At 50.9% G+C, this 16,583-nt stretch overlaps 7 protein-coding genes across 7 annotated transcripts; 4 read left to right on the top strand and 3 right to left on the bottom strand.

Moving 5' to 3' along the window:
- Positions 1-2,233: 2,233 nt before the first annotated feature.
- N7473_011574 (uncharacterized protein) lies at positions 2,234-4,358 on the top strand (the record flags this gene model as incomplete). Its single annotated transcript, XM_057157513.1, has 2 exons — positions 2,234-2,293; positions 3,039-4,358. 2 exons carry the CDS (start codon positions 2,234-2,236, stop codon positions 4,356-4,358), a joined length of 1,380 nt encoding a protein of 459 aa, XP_057003363.1.
- An 8-nt stretch (positions 4,359-4,366) lies between these two features.
- Positions 4,367-4,552, top strand: N7473_011575 (uncharacterized protein; the record flags this gene model as incomplete). Its single annotated transcript, XM_057157514.1, has 1 exon — positions 4,367-4,552. The coding sequence occupies one exon, from the start codon at positions 4,367-4,369 to the stop codon at positions 4,550-4,552; it is 186 nt and encodes a 61-aa protein (XP_057003364.1).
- A 602-nt stretch (positions 4,553-5,154) lies between these two features.
- On the top strand, positions 5,155-10,240 carry N7473_011576 (vacuolar protein sorting/targeting protein 10). The gene is made up of 2 exons (XM_057157515.1): positions 5,155-9,247; positions 9,306-10,240. Exons 1-2 carry the CDS (start codon positions 5,358-5,360, stop codon positions 9,937-9,939), a joined length of 4,524 nt encoding a protein of 1,507 aa, XP_057003365.1. The 5' UTR covers positions 5,155-5,357; the 3' UTR covers positions 9,940-10,240.
- A 16-nt stretch (positions 10,241-10,256) lies between these two features.
- Positions 10,257-11,236, bottom strand: N7473_011577 (cytidine deaminase). Its single transcript, XM_057157516.1, has 5 exons — positions 11,099-11,236; positions 10,838-10,971; positions 10,639-10,724; positions 10,464-10,545; positions 10,257-10,409 (listed from the first exon to the last, which is right to left on the bottom strand). The coding sequence occupies exons 1-5, from the start codon at positions 11,181-11,183 to the stop codon at positions 10,368-10,370; spliced, it is 429 nt and encodes a 142-aa protein (XP_057003366.1). The 5' UTR covers positions 11,184-11,236; the 3' UTR covers positions 10,257-10,367.
- A 510-nt stretch (positions 11,237-11,746) lies between these two features.
- On the bottom strand, positions 11,747-12,820 carry zrfA (high-affinity Zn(2+) transporter ZRT1; the record flags this gene model as incomplete). Its single annotated transcript, XM_057157517.1, has 1 exon — positions 11,747-12,820. One exon carries the CDS (start codon positions 12,818-12,820, stop codon positions 11,747-11,749), a length of 1,074 nt encoding a protein of 357 aa, XP_057003367.1.
- An 805-nt stretch (positions 12,821-13,625) lies between these two features.
- Positions 13,626-14,875, top strand: N7473_011579 (Ubiquitin carboxyl-terminal hydrolase). Its single transcript, XM_057157518.1, has 2 exons — positions 13,626-13,966; positions 14,016-14,875. The coding sequence occupies exons 1-2, from the start codon at positions 13,909-13,911 to the stop codon at positions 14,723-14,725; spliced, it is 768 nt and encodes a 255-aa protein (XP_057003368.1). The 5' UTR covers positions 13,626-13,908; the 3' UTR covers positions 14,726-14,875.
- Positions 14,876-15,302: 427 nt separating this feature from the next.
- Positions 15,303-16,337, bottom strand: amcA (putative mitochondrial ornithine carrier protein AmcA/Ort1; the record flags this gene model as incomplete). The annotated part of the gene is made up of 2 exons (XM_057157519.1): positions 15,303-16,157; positions 16,224-16,337. The coding sequence occupies 2 exons, from the start codon at positions 16,335-16,337 to the stop codon at positions 15,303-15,305; spliced, it is 969 nt and encodes a 322-aa protein (XP_057003369.1).
- Positions 16,338-16,583: the final 246 nt, after the last annotated feature.

Here is a 16,583-nt window from a genome sequence, read left to right on the forward strand (position 1 = left end):
AAGCGGCTGCCATAACCGCTTGGCGGCATAGCTCCGTTCTTCAACAGCTTTTTCCTTTTTCCACCGTCGATCAGATATATTGCCATCTTCTGGAAGGCGAACTATCTACTGTACGACTAAGGAGGTGTAGTCTGTGAGTCTGTAGTCTGTACGACCTTGAGAATAACGACAAGGACAATTGAATCCCCCCGCATGGACCTTTTTCCTTTTCTTCCTCGAAGCTACTGTAGAAACCTAGAGCCTAGAACCCAGAACCCGTTCGGGATTTAGAAAGGAACTACCCCTTGGACCCTAGAAATCTCCGACATGAACTCTAGCTGGTAGGTAGCCGCCCAGTACATTCTCTGTAGTTCGTACAGTCCATACATGGTATGGATGTATGTACTGTAGGTGCGCCCAAGGGTCAGGGCCAGTTTCATCGTTTCAGCTGGGGCAACCCGTTTCAGTTCGCGCCAGCCCACAAACCAGTAGTAGTTCCTTACAAAATCCCAAATCCAAGATCCAGGGCTGACCCAGATTACTGGGCTAATAAGCTAAGTACTAAGATTGTAGTTTGTACGGAGTACTCCGTCTTATGTACATGACCTCCACGGTCCACCTACCACCTGTACAGTTCAGAAGACTGTACTACGTACATAATTATGTATGGTCCAATTACCTTGTACGGCTGAACCAGCGGTGATCCTTCAATCCTTCAATCCTGAAAGGCGTCCCAGTCCCTCTCAGCTCCTCCAGCCCAGCCCTACCGGAACAAGGCGGGACTTGGGCAGCGATACGAGAAGAAAGACGTAGGAGGACGAATCCCGATCATCATGGATGATGGAGGGGCTAGACTTCCCAAATCGGAGTATCGGAGATGATCAACAGGCTAACCGCAACGGCCCCCAAGGCAATACGACCAGTCGCAAAAATCAATGAGAACGGTGCGTGTGTGTGGCACTGTGGGGTGGACTGTCAAAAACTAGTTTGTTTGGTGGCTGTTTTTTTAGTGGTTCCGTGCATATGTACGTACATACAGAAGTACGGAGTGACTGGACCTTGGAAATCACTTGATTAGAAGTGGCTTGAGGCTTTCATCCCTTGCTAGGGAGCTGGTAGCTGGTAGCTAGGGGCTGGGTGCGAGTAGCCGAGAGAATAATAATAATATGATACAAAGGGTTAGAGTCTGGAGGAGTACTGAGCGTCTACTGTCTGGGCATTCTGTTTGTTCCCGGGGTCGCAGTGTTGCACAGGAGCGGGATCTAACTGAATTGCCGGGTCGAGGATGGCCAGGTAGAACAACTACGAAATACAGTAGTTCTAGGAAGCATGGAAACAAAAAGGAGATCTGGTGTTAGGGGGATCGAGGGGTTCTTCCTGGGATCTGATCTTCGATTGTTCGTTAACAAACCGGTTCATCGAGGGGGGTTCATGACTGGTCATATTCAGTGATGCATGTCTGGCTCTGGATCGTCCGGAGGAATCGTCGTTGTGCCGCTGCTGTCTGTCTGTCTGTCTATTAGTACAGAAACTCTCTACCTAACAGTATGTATGTACTATGTATGTCTTCGAGTTGATCTCCACTTTTTTGGGCAAGACGGTTAGTGATCACCATTAGGGGGGGGGGGACGGGGAGGGTAGAAAGTGACAGGTCTCGAAATAGATCGATCCCATTAGTATTAGGCCACTCGGTCCGTGCGTGATTTGTTTTTTCTTTTTTTCCCGGGTTTTTCTTTGTTTCGATGTGTTGGCGTCAAAATGTCGAATAATAATGGAGAGAGACATGGGATACCCTACGTTTAGTAATTGTTTTTCACTCGTTTACTCCGTACTCGTAATGACAACGAGGGTCACGGCGCTTGCGAGGAGAGACCAGCGGGGGTTCTGACTAAGGCTGTTAATATAAGTTATAGTCCTGGGATGCGCTTCATGAACAAGCAGACTTAGGTTTTTGTTAGTCTTCTGGTACGATCCTATTATTCCCAGGTGCATTCTATATACTTGCTGTGCATCCTTTCTCGGAGAATTCTTTGTTCTTGACTATTCCAGTCTCTACCTTTGAACTGTTCGACTATTCCCGCTCTACTATTTACTACTATACCTACTATCCTCGACATTGTCCTCGATACTTCTAGTCGACCGAGATCGAATACAACTACCAACTCGGTCACCGACCCATGATATAAACCTCCAGATCTTGCAACTCTTGCAACATCTCGTCGACTCCAATTTCAGTCCACTTTGGACTTCCACCATGAGACCTGTAGCCAGCGAGGAGGACCTGAGATCTCTGCCACCTGCAGTGCAACGAAAGGTAAGGGCCGTCTTTTCCATCTTGCTATCTGCCTATCGGTTGTCTTTCCTTTGTTGTCCCCAACTGCCCTGGTCTACTGGCCATCTCATTTCTCCTTGCCGGAGGGGGCTGCAGCGGATCGTCGATAGTCGATTGAATAGTGTCGAACTAGGCCATTTGGCTGGTCGATACGAGACTCTCCCCTGCTATTGAGCTCTCTCCACCGGGTCTATTCCCATATCTTTTCTTTGTTCTTTTCAGCCTGTCCCCACTTGGGAAACCCTGCACATCCTTCCCCATCCACAACTGCCAGCGATGTTTGCGTTTCTTTTTGCTTCCAATGGGCACTGGTTCAACAGGCTGGACTCCCCGTTGTGGCCGGTTCTCCACAGGAGGGTCCACACAGCCCGCCATCGTCCATCACATCACGGGCCCTTTGGATTGACGGTGTTCGTTGTTGGGTTTTTCCCCCTGAACCGCTCGGGTGGACGCCGCCATTCAAGCCCCATCACCCACGCTATCAATTGATGGCGCCAAACCAAGTGGCCCCCTAAACTGCCTGTCTGCCTGTCCCCCTCTTTGCATTCACAAGTTTGCCTGTCTCTCTCTCCCCCTCGAGTCTCTTCGAGTCTCTTCCAATGTTTGGCGCACGGCTCACGAGGCCCCACCTCCCCATTTTCTCGCAATTCTCCACTCTCAAACACTCAATTGAGTGGAATATCCACAGCATGTCTTCCGTAGAAAGACAAGCGCTGACCCGGAACAGTTCTTCTCGAATGTCGAGCGCTTGCGCATTCGGTTAGCTCAGAGCGATCCCAGTTCCCCTGTGTACTCCACGCACCCCAATCACCACAAGCATCACCACTATCACGCCCGGACTTATCGCCCTAGCGCTCGTCGTGGATCTGGCCCCTCCCACCAACATTACTATTATCCTCACTCGCACTCTCACCCTTACTCTCACTCTCACTCTCATTCTCGTACTTTGCGCAACACCTCGACCACGTCCCTCGCCAAACGTCGTGGTCTTGAGAAGCGTTCGACTGCCACTCCCAGAAAACTGCGCAAGCCTGGCTCGCTGCAACAGGCCTACTTAGCGGCCCAGGCAGACTCGCAATGCTTTCATTCCCTCCCCGCTAAGATCCAACAAAAGCTTTTCTCCCCCGAAGAACGGTTGCGTCTTCGTCACGCTTATCGTAACAGTGTCATTCTTGACGCTGCAGACGAAGCTTTCTATCGTCGCCCTTACTCTCGTCGTCGTGCATCCACCGACAGTCTGCCCTCAGAAACTACTCTCCCGGTAGCTCAGCCAAACACCGTCTTCTACGATTCAGACTCGGAGTACGAGTCTGACGACAGCATGGATCAGTCAATGTACGACAGCTTTCGCTGGCTCGACGAGGATGGCGATCTCGACTTGTCTCTGGATGAGTACCACGCCCATGTCGCAGACGCTGCCTCCAAATCCAAATCTCGGCGTCGCCCATCCATTCGCCGGTCTCTCTCCTTTTCCACACACGCTTTGAGACAGCATCGAGCTTCACCGTCGATGCCCACCCGCAATCTACCTGCATCACACACCGTTCCAGCCCTCTCTCCACTTGCATCCAACCAGCGCCCGTCCTCTCGCCCGGGCTCTCGTCGCCACCAAACCATCCAACATGCCCCCAAGTCTTCAACTTCAAGTATCGACCCCGGCGCACAATACTATCAAGATCCCGACGCCCGTCTCAAGTTACGAGTCTACCTCGCCTCGCCGCAAAAATTCGACGAGGCCATTGAGTTTGGTTTTCCCTCCTTGGAACAGGACAAGGAAAACGTCGCACCAGAGCACATCCCCAGTTCCCCAAAGTCACCCACGGTGGCTAGCGATTGGGCAGGAACCTTCTTCGAGGATGACGATGGGACGATGGTCGGGACTCCTGGCGGGTCAATTGAAGAGCCATCGACCCCTCGTGTTGTTTCCCCCATCCCAAGGAGACTCCACGACCGTCAATGGACCCTCCCTCCATACTCCAGCGTCGTCAATCTTTCCTTCCAGGCTCAAAGACAGGTCCTCATCGGCTACCAGGAAATCGGGAGATGACGCTAAAAATGACCCTCACTCGCCCAGATTTGCGGACGGAATCCCCTACTCCGTCTCAGACCTCCCCCCAGGAGGATCCCCTCCGCCTAGCGGCATTGCCCCCGGCAGACCGTTCCCAGATGATCTGGGACGAGGATGAGGATGACAAAGGGGTGGTCAAAAAGATGTGGCGCAGACTTCGTCGGCGAGTTTAGACGAGGCTTGCTTTTGGTAGCTTGTCATCGTGTTCAAAATCTCCTTTCTTCCTTTTTGTTGCTTTTGTCCTCCACATTCTGGGGTCTCATTGCTGTCATTCTTTTAGCGTGCGAAACATTCGCTTAGTGATATCCGGGGTGTGTTTTTCTTGAAGGCGTCAATTTTGTTCTGAGTGAATGGTCACTCTGCATTTTCAAATCAGCGATTTGTTTTATTTCAATTCATCATGGGCTATATATGCCTGACATTCTCATGTATCTACTTTTATTTTGTTTGGGTTGCAGCGCTTTGTACATATCTTCTTGGCGGCCGGCCAATGCCCTCTGCTTGGGGCTTATATGAACACCTTTGATGTCATTGTCATTATTTACATCTTCCTTATGTATGTAGTCTAGTAGCAAGTGGATCAGTGTAGATCCGAGGGAAGTGCAAACCATGGTTCATCCGAGCGGAAACGCACGGAGACTCGCAGTTCCAAGTTCATTCTGCCAGGATGCGATAACCTGATAAGACCGGCTTTCACGTGACAGGAGAGCTCCCCCAAGGCTGAGGCCACGCAGCTCCCTCGTATAACCATCAACCATTCTCTCCTTAGCACATTGTCCACGACCGGGCTTAATACATTATAGGGGTAGATCTAATTCCTCTCGTGTCACCTCACTTTCAACACCCTCCTCCCACTCCCTCAACACGCTCATTCACCCGCGCATCCCTGACCGGCCCGCTAGTGCAGCTTAGGCTACTACATCCTCGCCAACTTCACCTGCGATCCTCCCCCCTTCAGATGCCGACATCCCACCGGTCATGATCCCTCGGTGGTTGCTGCTCGTGGTCGGTTTGTTGCTGGCGTGGTCCGCACAACCGGCCACAGCCAAGGGGGATAAACCCAAACTCTCGACGGAAACACTCGACCATGCGCCCTACGACCTGTTCTATTTCAAAGGCAGTGAAACCGTTCTCTACCGTGATTTTAAGAAACACACTGCCCATGTCTCGTTTGATGGAGGCTCGAAATGGGAAGTCATCAAGGGTCCTGATGGAAAGATGGAGGGCGCGGCGGCGGTTATCTGGCCGCACCCGTATGATTCGAAGCGCGCCTACATTCTCGGTGAGAAGGGTCAGCATTGGGTTACGACTGATCGGGCGGAGACTTGGAAGTCTTTTGAGATTGAGGCTCGCCCGATGATGACCGAGCGCGGGACCCCGCCGCTTGCTTTTAATGGTTGGAACCCGGAGAAGGTCATCTTCATGGGTCTGGATTGCTCTGGGATCCTGGGTTGCATGCCCAAGGCGTGGTATACCACGGATGACTTTAAGACTTGGAATCCGCTGCAGGAGTTGTTCTATTCGTGTATGTGGGCGGCGGGTACCCCCGAGTTTGGACACGACCTTGATTTGTCGGAGAAGCTTGGAGATCGCATTTTGTGCGTGGTGCCGGGATTGAAGGGCACTATGCATTCGGAGCGTCTGATCTTCTCGGATGATTACTTCCAGGACAGTATAGATGGGACTGAGGTTAATCTCGACCGTGGACGGCCTGTTACCGGTAGCCAGATCATTGCGCGCTCTGTGAAGAAGTATCTGGTGGTTGGGTTGCAATCGCAGGGTACCACGGAACAGGCGCTCTATATCAGTGATGACTCGAAGGAATGGCACCGTGCTGAGTTCCGTGGACATCGCATTGAGCAGGATGCGTACACCGTTTTGGAGAGCACCAACTACAGCATCCAGGTGGATGTACAGACGACGTGGCATAAGAATAGTGTGGGTGTGCTGTTCTCATCCAACTCCAACGGAACCTACTTCACCCCGAACATCGAACACACCAACCGAGACGCCAATGGTTTCGTTGATTTCGAAAAGGTCGCCGATATCCAGGGTATTGTCATTGTGAACACGGTCAAGAATTGGGAAGAGGTTGAGGAGTCTGACAAGGCCGACAAGAAGCTCGTCAGTGGTATCAGTTTCGATGATGGCAGGACCTTCCAGCCTCTCAAAGCCGATGGAGATAACCTCCATCTCCACTCAATGACATCCTACGATTCGATGCAGGAGCTTCCCATCGGCCGCATGTTCTCCAGTCCTGCACCCGGTATCGTGATGGGCGTGGGTAACACTGGCGATCATCTCAAGAAATATTCTGATGGCGATCTCTACGTCTCCGACGATGCGGGTCTCACTTGGCGCCGCGCACTCAAAGGCCCTCACCACTTCAAATTCGGTGACCAGGGCGGTGTCATTGTGGCCATTAGCGACGACAAGACCGACAAGGTGCGATACTCTCTCAATCATGGCAAAGACTGGGAAGATCCCATCAAGCTGGAGCATAAGATTAAACCCCGGTATATCACGACCACCCCCGAGGCAACGAGTCTGAAGTTCTTGATTGTCGGCGAGAGTGAGAAAGAGGGTTACATCATCTACACTATCGACTTTGATGGACTCCACGAGCGCAAGTGTACCAAGGACGACCTTGAACACTGGTGGGCTCTCCTCGATGAAGATCGTAAACCGAAGTGTCTGATGGGCCACAAGCAAAAGTTCACACGCCGCAAGGCCGATGCGGAGTGCTTCATCATGGAGGACAAGCTGGATCCTCCTATCTTTGAACCTTGCGATTGTACCAAGGAGGACTTTGAGTGCGACTACAACTTTAAGCGCAATGACGAGAATGAGTGCGTGCCTGCTGTCCCTCTGACTCCTCCTGCGGGTAAGTGTAAGGAGAAAGGCGACAAGTACAAGGGTCCCTCCGGCTGGCGACTCATCCCTGGAAATACCTGTCGTCGCACGGATGGGAAGAACCTCGATGACGAGATCGAACGCTCTTGTGATGATACCGCCGGCTCTCCTGGTAGTGGCATCGGCAGTGGTGATGGCAAGGTTCATGCTGGCAATGCGCACGAATTTGCAGGTGCCAGGCTTGATTACTTCTATTTGGAGCGTCAAACGAGTAGCGCCGGAGATGACGAGACTATCTTCTTGCTCTCTGGTAAGAATGAAGTGTTTGTCACGCACGACCACGCCAAGACCTGGGACCAGCCCAAGGAACTCAAGGGCGAGCAGATCGTGGGCATGGTCCAACATCCTTACTACAGCGACGGGGCTTACTTCTTGACTTCTGGTAATACCGCATACTCAACCATCAACCGCGGTGATACATTCAAGAAGTTCAAGCTACCTACGTCCCTGGCGAACCTTGACCAGGAGGGCCCCAACCCTCTGGCCTTCCATGAGAAATACATGGACTGGATGATCTGGATGGGTAATGATGATTGCAAGGGCAGCGATTGTGTCCCTGATGCGTACTTCTCCAAGAACCGCGGTGCTGACTGGGAAGGACCCGACCTGCGTGGTGTTGGTCAGTGTGTCTTTGCCAACCACCATGGCCGCGAGGATAGTGAGAATCTCGTTATCTGTGAGCAATATGAGAAGGAGAGCAAGAAGTACAACCGTCAGCTTGTGTCTAGCGACTCCAAGGATAACTGGTTCGGTGACCGCAAGGTTATCAATGACAACATTGCCCATTTTGTCACCATGAACGACTTTATCGTTGTGGCGACCTTCCCCACCGAGAAGCACAAGTATCTGAATGTCAGCACCAGTATGGATGGCCGTGTCTTTGCGCAGGCCAATTTCCCCATCAATGTTGATGTCCAGCAATACACCGTTCTGCCCGGTTCGACCGATGCCCTGTTCCTGTTTGTCGAGATCAGCGCCGAAAAGGGTCACAGCTATGGCCAGTTGGTCAAGAGTAACAGCAACGGCACCTATTTCGTCTCGAGTCTGCCGGCCGTGAATGTGGATGACCGCGGCTATGTCGATTTCGAAAAGATCGCTAACCTGGAAGGTGTCGCTCTGGCTAATATCGTTGGCAATGTTGATGATGTCAAGAACAAGGGCTCTAGCAAGAAGCTGCGCTCTGTGATTACTCATAACGACGGTGGTCAATGGGCTTTACTTCCTCCTCCAACGCGGGATGTCGAGGGCAAGAAGTTCGGCTGCTCTGTTACTGAGGGTAAGGGCACCGAGTCTTGTGCACTGCACCTTCACAGTTATACGGAGCGTCGTGACTGGCGCGATACATTCTACTCTGGTTCTGCTATCGGCGTGCTTGTTGGTGTGGGTAATGTCGGTGAATATCTGACCAGTGCTGACAGTGAAGATATCGGTACTTTCCTGAGCAATGACGGCGGTATCACCTGGAACCAAGTCAAGAAGGGCCGCTACATGTTCGAGTTTGGCGATGCTGGATCTGTCATCGTGCTCGTGCGTGAACTGGAGCCTACCAAGTCTGTCTTCTATAGTCTCGACGAGGGCAAGACTTGGGCAGAGTTCCAGTTCGCGGAGACTGATGTGACCGTCCTGGACATCTCGACCGTGCCCTCGGATACCTCCAAGAGCTTTGTCTTATGGGTTCGGGAGCCCAAGTCGGACGGACGCTTTGCTACTATCCCCGTTGATTTCAGCGGGATTTGGGATCGCGAGTGTGCGCCGCCTGATGGCAAGGAGCCTAGTGATGATTACTATCTGTGGACTCCTAAGCACCCGATGCAGGATGATAACTGTCTCTTCGGTCATGTGGAGCAGTACCACCGTAAGAGGCCCGACAAGCAGTGCTGGGTGAACTGGCGCGATCCGCATGTCCACCGGGTCGACAGCTCGAACTGCACCTGTACTCGCGCAGACTTTGAATGGTGAGCAAGCAAGCATAACATGATTATGATAACGATCAGACTCTAACAAGATCATTAGTGACTACAACTACGAAATCCAAAGCGACGGCAGCTGCGGTCTCATCCCAGGCTTCCTCCCACCCGACCACAGCCTCACCTGCAAAGACGACCCCAACCAAATCGAATACTGGGCACCAACCGGCTACCGGCGTCTCCCCCAAACAACCTGCCAAGGCGGCCACGAATTCGACAAACTCCAACCGCACCCCTGCCCCAACAAAGAAAAAGAATTCGAAAGTAAACACGGCATCTCCGGCATTGGCCTCTTCTTCGCAATCGTCACTCCCATCGCTGCCGCCGCCGCATTCGGCTACTTCGTGTATACCCACTGGGACGGCAAATTCGGGCAAATCCGTCTAGGCGAATCTGGTGCTTCGTCCGGTCAGGGCTTGTTTGCCCGGGATTCGCTTCTTGTTGCTATTCCTGTGATTATTATTGCGGGTGCGGTCGCTATGGCGCAGGCTTTGCCTATGCTTGCTGTGAGTCTTTGGCGGAGTGTTAGTGGGTTTGTGCGTGCGAGGAGTCGGGGGTATCAACGGCCTTATGCGACGAGGGCTTCGTTTGCGGCGAGGAGAGGGGATTATACGCATGTTGTTGATGATGAGGATGAGTTGCTTGGTGCGGATGATCTTGATGAGGATGAGGAGGCGTAGATATCTAAATGGCTATATGGGGATCGGATCGAAATCTAGATTTGGGATCGAAGATTTGTTGGAAATTACTTGATGTGACATTATGAGCGCGGTATGCTGCTGAATTTCTTTGGAATTTGGATCTTTCTTTTCTTCTCTTTTCGTTTCTGTCTATGTACTTGACTTGCATAACTTGCTGGCGCCAGAGACAACCGTTTCCAATCTTTTGGCCAGTTTTTGACGCCTTGGGGCGCAAAATATAGAGTTATATTTTTTTTCTTTTTTCTCTTCTCTTTTGCTTGTTTTTAGATCAGGACCACCATCAATTGGAATATGGCTTTGAAAGAAACTTGCGTATTATTTTTTCTCCTCTCCATACTAGCTAGGGTCCTACTCTACTTCACCGCCGGTTTCTGGTTTCCGGCCGTTCAATGTAAGTCACGTCTGACTTACCTGGGCAAGTCATCTGGGCCGAAAGAATCCGGCAGCAACTATAATAATCATTAGTAAGAGATAGGAAGTGATTAGTTGGTGGAAATACATACCTCGCCCATAGTCTTGACAGTATACTTCCCCTCCCCATCATACATGTACACCGGGAATGAAGGCGTAGTGAATTCGCGTATGCTGGTCATGACATTAGCCGACCCTCCAAAATTTCAAGTCATAGATGATAGATGCTCGGCGAGTATCGCGAGAAATGGTTTAGGAGAAACATACTACTGTCGACACATTCCACACGGCGACGCGCCGGGCGTGATGTCCGTTGCAACGGCGATAGCACGGAATTCTTTATGTCCGGCCACCTGGAAAGTTGAATTTGATAAGATTAGCCTTCCAAACTAGCCTCGACGCCGCCTTTCCCCATGAGCCAAAGCTCCAAGTCATGGAGCGAGACAATTCTGGATTGAAAACGTACAATAGCAGTAGCAAACGCAACACGCTCAGCGCATGTTCCAACAGGATAAGCCACGTTCTCAACGTTAGCGCCGACGACGAACTCGCCCGATGCGGTGAGAATGCATGCGCCGACTCGGAACTTTGAGTAGGGACCTGCAGAGAAGGTCGTTAATATAAATGCGACGAGACAAAGACAAGCTTAGGGGATGTGGTAGCTTAGATCCCTTGCTAGGTAGCTCAAGCTAGATAGCTAGAGCTGTGGTGGGGTATGTATTCTCACAGTACGCAGCAGCCTTGGCATCTATAGCCTTTGTAGAGAGCGTGGAGAGCTCTTGAGCTGTTATGGGGGCGTTGATGGGTGGCATTTTTGGGTAGAGGGTATGGCCCTGTTGAAGTGAAAGTACAGCAGGAGTGAAAGAAAAAAAGGTGGTTACATTTTGGGGAGGGGAGGTGCGGAGGAGGCGGGGATGATACTGCGATAGGCCGGCTTATCGCGTTTATCGGCGGGGTGTAAGTAGATTGGGTTCTTTTGTTGCTGCGTTTCGAGTAATCGATATTGCTTCTTTTTATGTCTATCTTTTTGTTGGGAATTGATTTTGAATCAATAATTGAGATTGGAAGAATGGTTGGGTAGGATGTTCATAAGGTGGGAGAGGTATAGATCAGGCCTCACCAAGATATATCGGTACGATGCCACTTGAGAATGCGCCAAACAATCATAGCTGATCACGTTTATGAATGCCCATGTTTGAGAAGCCGGGCCTTTCGTTTCTCAGGTCTTTCTCTTCAATTTTGCTTAATGATCATAATCATTGGTTTTTACTTTCGGGTATGAGAAAATGAAGTAGCTAATCTTGATTCCGTTGAAGTTGTGTATAGTAAATACTCTAAATCACTATTCTGATTTCCATTCCTTGCAAGCCCCTTCTTAAGCCCACTTCCCAATCAAAGCCATGATCCCCGCACCCAGCAGAGTACAAAAAACCATAAACAACAACCTCGAGCGGCGCTTAGTACGGCAAGGATCAAACAAAAAGTCCCTCGCCAGCAATTCAACCAGACCAGTGTAAATCAAAATACCCGCCGAAACTGCATTCAAAACACCCTGAATGATCAATGACACTCTCGACCCTGGAGTATACGAGTCTCGAACCCCCAGGCCAATGGCGATTGAAATGGGAGTTGTCAGACCGTAGGCGGCACACAAAATCCAGGGAAGCCAGGTGTGATGGCCAAAGGGGATGGCGGACATTCGGGCGCCGATACCAAGTCCCTCGAAAGATTGATGGAAGACGAGCACTGGATATAAAGTTGCGAATTCGGAGCCTGTAACACCGAGGTTTAGGCCGATGATGACGGAGTGGAAAATGATGCCGAACTCGAGAAGGAGGAAAGCAGCGATTTGTTGGCGGAAGGACCGTTCGGCCATGGTTGAGTCTGTCTCGGCAGAGATCTCGTTGCGTTTCTCGTTGTCAAATGCTTGTACGGTATTTTCAGTATTGGGGGCAGGCTCCACGTCGAGGTGATGTTCATGCTGCACGAACGCACTCGTGGCACCTTCGTCCCGATGCACACCATATTTGTGCTCGACGTAGATCTCGGCTGCTAGATCGAGGAGGAAGATTCCCATCACGGTGGCTAGGACAATAGCTGCACACCAGGAATATTCACCCCAGTATCCTGATACGCCGACGCAGGTTTTCGGTCCAATTCGTTTGTAGGCTGGGTCAAGGAGATGGATAAAGGCTGTGGCGACGATGACACCTGTGCCGAAGTATCGGGCGAAGATGTATACACTGAAGGGGATTTTCCATCGAGTCATGCGCTTGGAGATTACCGGGAAAACGGTGAAGGCCGAAGACACGAATAGAATGACGAAGATCGAAGAGATGCGTGCACCCATGTGGCCATTGTATTGGTTCTCTTCGATGGCCAGGTAGCAGAGGACATCTTCCTTGCTGGCCAAATTCAAGTTGACACTGGTAGGATCGAAGGAAGACATGATGAATCACACGTCTCGAATGTCAGTCAGACTTGAGGTAATCGAGATGGAACTCTGGATAGAAAGATCCATGGTGGTGATCAACCTCACCCATCTTATAGACTTATTGGTGAGGACCCCGGGAGGCTTTATATCAAGGTTCTGTAATTGTCGCGAGGTCCTCTAGCCTTGCGACTGCTGCCTAGCTTTTGTCAAGCTTTCCAGGGCATGTTAGTCTTCGGAACCTGTATGGCCCACTGCCAGGGTTGTTCAACGTATGCATGGTGTCCATAGGGCTGCATAGGGCTGAGAAGAGTGGAGCTTGTCGGCAAGTGAATTACCTTTTATGGATTCCATGATTGGTAGCTAGAGAGGTCCAGATGATTCCGAAGTCGAGGGCTGTCCGATCTTTATTTTGATCAAAGTCTGTTCAAAGTCATGACCAAGTTATGGTCGTGTCATTGCGTGTTAGCTGGTTCATCCAACTGTCGAATGACACAGATGATGGATGTTTCGCATTAGTAGCATTTAGCTCTCAGTGAAGACGAAGCTCCCAAAATTGCCAGGTGGTTGGTCAAGCGGAGCCAACCACTCGCTTGTCTTTTGCTGTGAGGACCCGGGGAGTTAGCGGGCTCCATCGAGGAGATTGGTTCGGAATTTTGACACTGAACGGGCGTAGCGGCTATGCGAGACGTCAGTTCATCAAGATCTCCAAGTAGTCATTGACTGGCCTGCGATTAGTGTTGCTAGAAAGTGGAATCAGGTTGCAGCGCTACTCGTAAGTTAGTGCCTGGTACATATTCTCAAGTCTGGATACAGGTGGCCAGGAGAAAGATTCAAGATTGTCTAGGTGAATAAAATGCTTTTGCTATCACAGTAGCTGAGCATGCAAGCTATACTTCAAACCTTGGGGATTGTGAGAATCAAGTGGAGTGAGATGTAGAAGGAAAGTTGCATCAGCAAAGGCGGGGGAAGCTCCAACTCCGACGTGACCAACCCCCGGAACAAATCCCTTCATCCTCCCTTTTGATGTAACCACTTCTCCATGCACTTCCTCTAAACAGAATCAATAAACAGCAGAGAGTTCTAGCTATCACTAGGCCTTCAAAATGTCCCCTCCACCTCCCGCAGAAGTCATCGATGGTTGCAAGACCTTTATCCCTCTCGGTACGTCACATCAATCTTCTCGCCGAGAACACCATCTAATAATATACAGAAAACAATCCAGATGTACTGGATCATCTCTGCAAAAACCTCAGTATCTCACAAGATCTCGCATTCCACGATATACTCTCCACATCTGCAGAGTTTGTGCGAGAATGGTATCCTCGACCATGCAACGCCTTGATTCTCCTCGCGCACACGCCCATCTACAACGCCGCGCGCTCAGCGATTGAGCCCACCATCCCGAGATACGAGGGTTCAGGCCCTGACGAACCAGTAATCTGGATGAAACAAACCATCGGACACGCTTGCGGACTAATGGCACTCCTACACGTCGTATTCAACCTCGAAGGTGGTCGATATGTAACCCCAGGCTCGGGACTAGACATATTCCTCAAGCAAGCTATTCAACTGGAGCCCACGGAGCGAGCACAATTGCTTTATGATTCTGAATTTCTGGAAAAGGCGCATATGGATGCAGCCTCGCGCGGGTCCTCGACTGCGCCCTCGCCTCGGGACGAGAATCATCACCATTTTCTGGCTTTTGTTCGGAAGAAAGATGGACAGGTTTGGGAGTTGAATGGGGGTATGAATGGGCCCTTGCTACGAGGAACACTGAGCCAGGGGGAGGATTTGTTGAGTGAGGAAGGACTGAAGATCACTGCTCAGGAATTCTTGGGAGTTGCTGAAAAGAATGGATTTGGAGAGATGAGTATCGTTGCGGTCACTGGGGCGGATGCTGTTGCCCCCGGCTCATCATGAAAAGAACGTGTCTTCCATTGAAAAGGGGGGCTGAGTAGACATCATCCTTGTACCTGAGTTAGGAAATGATATCACGAGGTAATTCAATCAAATATCATCCATCGCTTGTAAAACCTGGTGTATGTCAAATGTGCCCCAAGTATATGCATGTTGCAGATATCAAAAGCACTTGATGGATCGACTATGAACATTACAGAGGTGCTTTACCGACACGAGACCATTCTTACTAGTGATTCGAAGGCAACTTGAAAGTGGAATATAACGAGACTGTATGACCGAGACAAATATAGGACTCTCTTGGCCTATGCCTCAACGACCTTCTGACGGTGAGTGACACCAAAAATGGTCAACGTAGATAGCAGGTAGATGCACTACATAGCCGGACGTAGTAAAGGATAGAAAAATAAAATTAGACATATGTGCTTTTTTTGGGGATGATATCGAGGGTATAAAACCAAAATAGAGTGACAAAAGGAGACAGACAGAGGTAGATAGGTAAATATGTGCATCCAGATCCAACACCCAACATCAACTAATCCAACAATCAATGATCTATATGCAATGCTCTAAAAGCAACTCATCCAAAGTACGATCGTAATCCTTCATAGACAGAGAAAATAAAGGCTGAACTGGGTGCCGAGCGCGCACAGGTGATCCCGCACCCGCGATACATGCCCTTCAAACCTTGCTGTCTCCATAGTGCGCGCGCAACACCGACAAAACTCTGCCGCTCCCCGTTAGCGGCCAAGGTCGAGATGTCCGCGGTCTGCATGCGTGACTTGATAGTATCCGCTGGGTAGAACAGGAAATTATAGCTCATACCCGCCGAGGCTCCGGCAATCATCTGCTGGTAGAGTGGGAGAGCCTCTGTCGCGTCCTGGGCATTGGACTTGCGCAACAGGGATGAGACACCCTCGTAGCCACCAAACCAGGCGGCACTACCGCCGGTCTCTCGAATCAAGGTGCCCAGCTGGCCGCGCCAGAATCCTAAGAGACCTTCTTGGCGAAATACAAGCGCGACCATGGTCAGTGGCCCCACGGGCTTGTGCCCTGCAGATTCGAGAGGGACTTGGATCTTGCACTTGATGAGCTCAATGGGGGTGAGGGCTAGGGACGTGACGGAGCCAGACAGGGCACCGCTAGCCAGTAGAGCGGCGAAGGGCAACTGCTCCACACCGGGGAAGACAGTAGCCCGTAGCATGTCCTGAATCACGCGGTAGCTGAAGAACAGACAGCTGGTTTCCACCGCCGCCCCGAACATAGGGGCACTGATGCCCCGGTATAAGCCTCGGAAGCCATCTGACTGGAAGGATTGCTTGAAGCAGTCCACCGGCCCGGAATATCGAAGAGGAAGGTGTTCTGGTTGGGATTGGAGTCGGACTTTGACCGTGTCGAAGGGATACTCGATGAGTTTTCCTGCCATTCCTGCCGACTGGAAGTTGTGACCGGGGTTAGTTGCTCTGTCTGTATCGCCGAAAATAAATCAAGCACCACTCACCGATCCAAATAAAATATCCTTTATCGCCTCAAGGCCCTGGTTAGGCGGAAGAGATGGCAGCTCCATTGCCACTGACTCATCGCTGATCGTGATCGCATGCTCGGCTGCCGCCATCAAGGCTTTCCCACAATCACTCAGACACGTACAGACGGGTTATCGCAGGGGCATGATTCGCAGAGAAAAGAGGCAGGAGAAGGTACGTGGGTGGTGGTCGAAGGGAGTTTTTATGTGAGTGATTTCTCTCCGAGTCGGTTTCTCGGAGTTGAGGTGGGGGGAGGGGCGGTGAAAGCGAGCGATTTGCTGTAGCCAAGCCCCGACTGCAGTGACGAAAAACAGGGATCTAGGGCGGATTGGGCTCGT

This window comes from Penicillium subrubescens, assembly GCF_028828155.1.
Source record: "Penicillium subrubescens strain IBT 31985 chromosome Unknown utg000010l_segment0_segment0, whole genome shotgun sequence".
Taxonomy (NCBI): domain Eukaryota; kingdom Fungi; phylum Ascomycota; class Eurotiomycetes; order Eurotiales; family Aspergillaceae; genus Penicillium; species Penicillium subrubescens.

Coding starts and splice junctions, on each gene's coding strand:
- N7473_011576 (XM_057157515.1), top strand. CDS start 5,358: ATGATCCCTCGGTGGTTGCTGCTCGTGGTCGGTTTGTTGCTGGCGTGG. Junction 9,248..9,305: donor ACTCGCGCAGACTTTGAATG/GTGAGCAAGCAA, acceptor CAAGATCATTAG/TGACTACAACTACGAAATCC.
- N7473_011577 (XM_057157516.1), bottom strand. CDS start 11,183: ATGCCACCCATCAACGCCCCCATAACAGCTCAAGAGCTCTCCACGCTC. Junction 10,972..11,098: donor TGCCAAGGCTGCTGCGTACT/GTGAGAATACAT, acceptor CCTTCTCTGCAG/GTCCCTACTCAAAGTTCCGA. Junction 10,725..10,837: donor TTGCGTTTGCTACTGCTATT/GTACGTTTTCAA, acceptor TCAACTTTCCAG/GTGGCCGGACATAAAGAATT.
- N7473_011579 (XM_057157518.1), top strand. CDS start 13,909: ATGTCCCCTCCACCTCCCGCAGAAGTCATCGATGGTTGCAAGACCTTT. Junction 13,967..14,015: donor CAAGACCTTTATCCCTCTCG/GTACGTCACATC, acceptor AATAATATACAG/AAAACAATCCAGATGTACTG.